This window comes from Plasmodium cynomolgi, chromosome 5, assembly GCF_000321355.1.
Source record: "Plasmodium cynomolgi strain B DNA, chromosome 5, whole genome shotgun sequence".
NCBI classification, from domain to species: Eukaryota; Apicomplexa; class Aconoidasida; order Haemosporida; family Plasmodiidae; genus Plasmodium; species Plasmodium cynomolgi.
In genome coordinates, this window is record NC_020398.1 from 875,287 (window position 1) to 882,782 (window position 7,496).

Here is a 7,496-nt window from a genome sequence, read left to right on the forward strand (position 1 = left end):
TGAAAAAAAAAAAGTTGCACAAAATTGTTATGGCTAGAAAAACACAACTTCTTATTTTTCAAAGTGTTTGTCCTGTTTGCGTAATTTTCCACGAACGCTAAACCGCTTCACATTTATGCTCATTCTCATGCTTAAAAAAAATGTGTAGGAATGTTTATAAAATCGTGCTGATTTTGCACAAGTGTCATCCCCCTGGGGGAGAAACGCCTTGGTGTAAAATTATGCAACTGTTGGTGCGGCGTGTGCGAGTAGGGTAGCGCATTGCGCGAAGGAAAGCACACTCCGCTAAGAAGGGGGACTTACCAACCGCAGTTAAAGCATACGCCCATACGAACATGCATATGTTTACCCGAACATAACCCTTTTTTGAAATGCCGACATGCGCGGCTTCATTGTGAGCTAAATTACGCGTTTGCTTTGGTTTGGTTTCCTTTGATTTGGTTTTCTTTGGTTTGGTTTTCTTTGATTTGGTTTTCTTTGGTTTGGCTTTCTTTGGTTTGGCTTTCTTTGGTTTGGTTTTCTTTGGTTTGCGACGCTTCGCTGTGCTGCGCTTTGCTTACCTTTGCCGAAATTCACCCCATTGGCGTGTTTATCGCATTGGCCGCAGTTTGTTCACCTTTTGGCAAAACCCCGTTCTTTACTCGTAAATTGCGCGAACGTAAAAAATGCGCCCTTACGTTGAGGAACATTTGGAAAGGGGCGCTACTACTTTCTTTGTCACGCAGAGGAAGCCGTAGCCCCAGGTGACATTCGACGCTTTGCCTGTTCGCCTGTTTTGCTATTTTATTTTTTCCCCATTTCTCGCCTTACCGCTCTTAAAAATTCGCTTTTCATTTTGCCCTGCGAGGCATTGCGCATGAAGTTTCATTTGCCATACTCGCTCCATGCACCACAATTTCATAAATCTGCGTCATCACATTTTTGTGCTGCAAAATATCCCCCCGGCATGTGCCTACCGATATATATGCTTAGGCATGTGCATACGCGTAGTTCTGCGTGAGCGTTTGTTTTATACAGCTGCGCATGCGTACTTGGTATGTGTGACACGGTTAAGCACTGTACACATATGTAATGTGAGTACATGTTTTTTTTTTCCTCCATTTGTTGTACGCGTATTTGTTTGCACATCCGTATGCTATACGTTGTATGTGTGTGTAAGCGTTTTCACGGGAGCCCGAGTTCGACGCATGCTCTTTTCTTGTTCTGTAGCATCAAGCCATCAGTCGGGAAACAGTTTGCATTATTATTTCAGTGCGTATGATGAACAGCAGTTCCAATTGCGACAGTGTCAGGTGTATTTTGTTCAAAAGCAAGCAGTTTGTGCTGTGCTCGCAAAAATGAATATAAGGAGGCATGCATAAGGGAAGAAAATACCATCGCCTTTGCTACTGCGACGAACATAGTTAAACACACACAATTTTTAGTGATACAAATTTTGAAAAGCAAGAAAGTGTTGCAAAGGATCCAAGTGTAGGTGTACAAGTGTGTTGTTCTCCGCGCCGATATCGCATAGATTGACGGTAAAATCGCATTTGCTCGAAAGTGAGTCTTGTCGTATGTGACGACTAGCCGATTGTACGCGCATATGTGTATGTTTGTATGTGTGTATTTTTTGTGTATGCATATGCATGTGCATTTTCTCTCCCCCGTTCCGTACATCACTACAGTTAGCCACCTGTAAATGACCCAGGAGTGTTTTGCTATTCCTCTAAAGAATAATGCGTACCGCTTGTACACCAGTGAGATTTTTGCTACCCGCGCTAACCCTCAACAAATGATGTGCACGCATGTGGGAGAGTGCGTATGTCTCAGTAGCAGCTGTTAATGCGATTTAGTGTAATCCGCCCTTTTGATTTCTCTAGCGATGTAAAAAAAAAAAAGGAAGGAAAGGAGCAGAACGGGGTAGCGGCAATTTATGGAACGTGTATATGATCAACTCTGTTTTTAAGTTACCCTCGTGATACGTAGTGCTTTCCTTTATCTTACAAAAAGGGAATAAAAATCCATTTGGCATTTCCCTTCTCGATTTGCACAATCCAACGGGGAGAGACGCCTTTCGTTTTTCTTTCCTTCGTCCACATGGTGCAGTGTTCTTAAAGGGATGCAGTCCGTGTGCGGATGTGGAGAGCTAACATAAGCTTCGAGGGCAGCCACTGTGCATTTGCATATACATACATATATATATGTGTATATGTATATATTTATGTGTATATATTTATATGTACATAATTATATCTACATATGTGTGCATATTTTCACACCCATTTGTATAACCACAGTTGTGTGGACCCATGCGCATGAGCGTACGTGTGTGCACTTGCACACAGGAGCTATGTATATAAGCGAACAAGGTACCCCCCCCCAAGCAGAGCTACCGAAAGGGTCACCCTTTTTTTGCCCAACAACACACATAAACAACTCAGTTAAGATGAAGCCCAAGTGTAGCAACAAATCATCTATAGCTAGTGCTGAGGAAAGTAAAAATGAAGAAATCGACAGGGAGTATTACAGTTGTATAAAAAACTGTGCCACTGATTTGCAGAATTTATCTTTAAATTTTTTTCCCTCAATAAATACGTACACTTGCATTCCCAAAATTAATGCCATAAATTCGATAACTTTTCACCCATGCATTTCGAGTCGAGATTATTTTAATAACACGTACTCATTCAAGCCGTTGTTCACTCACCACTTCTTTAGTGACAGCGAGCAGGTGGGCGAGGCGAGCGTGTGTATATGTAAATATATGTGTTTACTTATGTGGGCCCATTTGGGGCAGCACTTCCCACTGTGCCTCTCCCTACAGTGGGCTTCTCCCTACAGGGCGTTTCTCCCTACAGGGTGCTTCTCCCAGCAGGGTGCCTCTCCCTACAGGGTGCCTCTCCCCACACGGTGCTTCTCCCCACACGGTGCTTCTTTCCCCCCTTTAGGTCATCGGGTTCGACAGTCTCAAAATAGACTTCTACTACACCTGTGACAGTTACGAAGTGTTCATGAAATTAAGCGGGTCCATATGTGACCAGTATGAAAATTCAAACTACATCATGTTGATGCTTTTGCAAAGCTTGTACATTACGACTCCTTACCCTGGTGGGTTCATCGAGACAGAGGAGGAATTTCTAAGGATTCTCAGAAGAAACGAAGGGGTGGAACGAAATGAACAAAGCAAAGGGAAGGAGAAGGCCAAAGCGAGCAGTACCAACCAAAGTGATGCACTAACTCAAGAAAAAATTTACAAACCTCCAGGGGTTATCATTTACGAAAAAAGACTCAGTGATGATATTTATTTGCAAATAAGGAAGTGTGGGTTTTCTTCGAAATATTTTAAATTAGAAAGTGTGGACTGTATTTACGGGGAGGAGGAGGAGGAGGAGGAAGAGGAGGAAGAAGAGGAAGAAGAGGAGGAGAAACTGGGAGGCCAAGACGGGGGTGTCTATCAGAATGGAGGTACTAACGTGGTTCAGAATGGAAGTACTAACGTGGTTCAGCATGGAAGTACTATCACGGTTCAACATGGAAGTGCTAACACGGTTCAACATGGAAGTACTAACGCGGTTCAAAGTGAGATGACCCTTTGTAAGGATCAACCCTGTGGCCCCCCCAAAAATGACAGGAGTAAACAAAAAAAGGGGAACCCAGTTAAGGAGACAAAGAGTGAGAATAAGACCAGTACCAAAGGAGGAGAAATTAACAACACATCCGTAAATCCTAGTTACCAACATAACATAAAGGGGGGATTTTCAAATGAGCCATGTGAGGATGACAAGAAGGGTGAAGGGAACGAAGCTGACACGTCAAATTACATCACGAATGATGATAACTGTGGGAGTAGCACGATGTCTAACGAATTAAATAAAGAAATCACCACCAGGAAGAAAAGGAACTCGAAGACGTTCTTCGTTGCCTCGTGCACAGGAAGCAACGAAGAGTCCATATCGCACAAGGAAAAGATAAAAAAAGAAAAGAAGGCAAAGGAGGTGCTCCCCACGAGCACTGAAATTGGTAGCGCTGGTTGTGATAATGATAACTCCCTCGTCGAATCGAAGAAGGCAAAAAAGAACCTCACGAAATATGTTACCGAGAGGGACATGTCTAAGCTTTACCGACACTATTTGCGTGTCGTGAGGGCCAAGAGGAGAAACAGCCTCATCGCTAGGGGTGACACCCAGAATGAGAAGACCTCCGCTGGGAAAAAGATGGAGAGGCAGAACTGTTCGGGAGGGTCCTCGCTGGGAACCGTTGCTGTAACTGCGGCTGGGTCGGGGGGGCCGGAGGCAGGAGAGGCGGACGAGGGGAGCGCACCGAACCAGCCAGGTGTAGCCGCCGAGTCGGAAGCGGCTCTCAATTCGGCGGCGGCTCCCGATTCGAGTTCTCCAATGAAAGGGAGCCCTCCAATGAAAGGGAACTCTCCAATGAAAGGGAGCTCTCCAATGAAAGGGAGCTCTCCAAAGAAAGGGAGCCCTCCAAAGAAAGGGAGCCCTCCAAAAAAAACGGGTTCACCGAACCAGCGAGTGTCAGCAAATAAGGGTGGTGCTCCCAACCAACCGATAGAGCCCCCCATCGAGAACGCACCCCATGAGAAAGAAACAAACAGCAGGAAGAAAAAAAACGTTAGAGATGAACTCCTTGGGGCCAAGTACGACTACACAGTTAAGAACAACTTTGAGCTTCTCCACAGAAAGGTCGAGTGGTTCTATCACTGGTTCATCGAAAGTGCATCAAACATTGAGTACGATTATCGGTGGAGCGTCATATTGCCATACATAGTGTTCAAGCATGATGAGGAGAAAAAGTTCACAGAAAATAAATTCATCGAGAATTTAAACGTGCAGCTTCTTAAAAACAGAACCTCTAATGTTAGCATTATTCCAAGTATCAAGTTAGACCCTGTGCCCCCCCCAAGTGTTGCAACGAATAACAAGGAAGGGTGTCTCCCAACCGGGAAGGAGGTAGAGGCTGGGAATAAGAAGAAGCTTAAGAGAGGAGCAACAGCTGGGGTGAAGGAAAAGAAGGAAGTTAAGAAAAGGAAGAAAGGTCAAGGAGGAGGGGAGGAAGTAGGGGATGAAGGAGGAGGAGAAGAAGGCGAAGGAGGAGAAGGCGTAGGAGGAGAAGGCAGAGAAGAAGGCAGAGAAGAAGGCGCAGGAGGGGGGGGTGAAGGGAACCCAGAAGAGCAGACATACGAGTGTAAGCGAGAGGTTCACCCTGTCGCATCGTGTGAAAGTGAAAAAGCGAATGATGAGCAAAGGGGAGGGAGGGAGCAACACGAAGTAATGGTGAAGAAGGAAAGCCAGGATGAGAAAAAGAAGAAAAAAAACGCAAAGGGTAGCAGTAAAGAAGGAGAAAAAATTCAAGAGAGTTACAACGTTGAACACATGGAATCGATGTTTGACCCAAACGAGTACGTCCTTACGAGTGAGATTGTCATTAAAGCGATTGAAAACACCATGAAGGATGTACGAGGTAAGGACGAGGAGGAGTATTACTCATTCCACAATAATTACGATGTCATTTATTTGTACTCCGATTTGGAGAAAGGAGTGGGTGAGGCGACCATAGGGGCAGTAGAAAATTTCACAGCAGCAACCGACGTGAAGGGAGAGAAGAAAACAAAAGGGAGGAAAGGGTCCGTGGCGGAAAGGAGGAAAGAAATACACCTCAAGGAGGAGGAAATGGTGAAGGGCGTAACAGATGAGCAAGACGGAGAAAAAAAAAGGAAAAAAGGTAAAGATAAAAGTAAAGAGAAAGATAGGGATAAAGATAAGGATAAAAATATGGACAAAAATAAAGATCAAAATATGGACAAAAATGTGGACAAAAGTGTGGACAAAAGTGTGGACAAAAATGTGGACAAAAATAAGGACACGGATAAAAAGCAAAGCCTGTACTATTTTTACCTATTCGGATTGGCGACGACCTACACCTTTTTTACCTTCCAATTTGATCGAAACCGGATTTCCCAATTTTTAATTTTCCCACCGATGCAGAGTAAAGGACTAGGAATGAAAGTGCTAGAAAAAATTTATCACCTATCTATAGTCAACTCAAATGTGAAAGAAATTACTGTAGAGGATCCAGCCGTTTCGTTCACCCAGTTGAGGGATATCATCACGATTAAAATGTGTATCGATTTGAGAATTCTGAGCCCCACTATTCTCTACCCAAGTGATTATTTGAAAACAAAAAATATTGACAAGGAGTATGCCGAATTGGATAAAAAAAAATTTATGAAAGTATGCAAAGAGACACATAAACAGATTACTAGGATGATTGAGACTTTATTGTTGGCTGGTGTTTTACCACACCCTGCCCCGTGCTATGCTGATATTGGGGAAGACAAAACCTCGGGTGTTAGGAAGAAGGAGAAGAAGAACGAAAGTCCTGACTGCGTCAATTCTATGGAACATTTCGAGTCCTCCGACTTGTGCAAAGATGTGCGCATCAAGATTAAGAAACGAATTAAGAATGATTACATCGGGAATTTGATTAATAAGAATATGAACTGCATGGCGAGCGACGTCTTCCAGGACTACGTAATGCGGAGAGGGGGCGCGCGCGACACGCGCGACACGCGCGGCACGCGGTGGTCGTGACCGTGCGGCGGTTATTACCTTGAGGCGGTTATTACCTTGAGGCGGTTATTACCATGCGGTGGTCATGACCATGCAGCGGTTATTGCCACGCCGCTGCCATCACCATGCCGCTGCCATCACCATCTCATTTTCATATTTGCGCACCAGGAGCGATACGCACACATGAAAGAGCGAACCAGGCAGCAACACCCATTACGTGCACATGGCCCCTTTTTTTTTTTTCCCCCTGCTTCAGGTGAAGGAAGAGCTTTACAAACTTTGGAAAAAGCAGTGCAAAGTCTACTACAGGTGAGTAGCGATGGATGGGGGAGAGGCATTTAGCATGTCGGATGTGACGTTTAGCATGACAGATGTGACGTTTAGCATGACAGATGTGACGTTTAGCATGACGGATGTGACGTTTAGCATGGCGGGGGCGACTGCCAATGGTGCAGCCTCTGCTGTTGGGTTGGGTACCCCTTTGACACATCCATACTCGTCGTTCCCGCATGGCGACTCCACCATTGAACTTCCAAATTGGAGAAGCAACACTCCCATTTGCTCAACTCAACTTTTTTCTTTTTCCCCCTCCTCTCCACTCGCAACACGCAGGACGATCAAAAAATTGAGGTCTCTCTACCCACTGTAGTGACACGTGCATACCGTGAAAAGGACATACCCGATGTAAAAAAAGGGAAGATGACGAGACAAGCATCATGGGAAAAAATTTCATTTAGGGGTTCATTTTGGCCTGAGTGTTTTCACCCATTTGCGTAACTTACCCACACACGCACACACGGTGGTGCTCATGGGGAGTGCAATGCGGAGGAGATAAATGCCCAACGTACACGCATCAAATGGTGTGGGCATCTAACGAGACGTATGCAAGGCGGTAGCGGTTCACCCAGGCAACGAAAAAAAAAAAAA

General features: G+C 44.8%; 1 protein-coding gene across 1 annotated transcript; it reads left to right on the forward strand.

Moving 5' to 3' along the window:
- Positions 1 to 2,428: 2,428 nt before the first annotated feature.
- Positions 2,429 to 6,882, forward strand: PCYB_053070 (histone acetyltransferase; the record flags this gene model as incomplete). Its single annotated transcript, XM_004221188.1, has 3 exons — positions 2,429 to 2,713; positions 2,931 to 6,530; positions 6,826 to 6,882. 3 exons carry the CDS (start codon positions 2,429 to 2,431, stop codon positions 6,880 to 6,882), a joined length of 3,942 nt encoding a protein of 1,313 aa, XP_004221236.1.
- Positions 6,883 to 7,496: the final 614 nt, after the last annotated feature.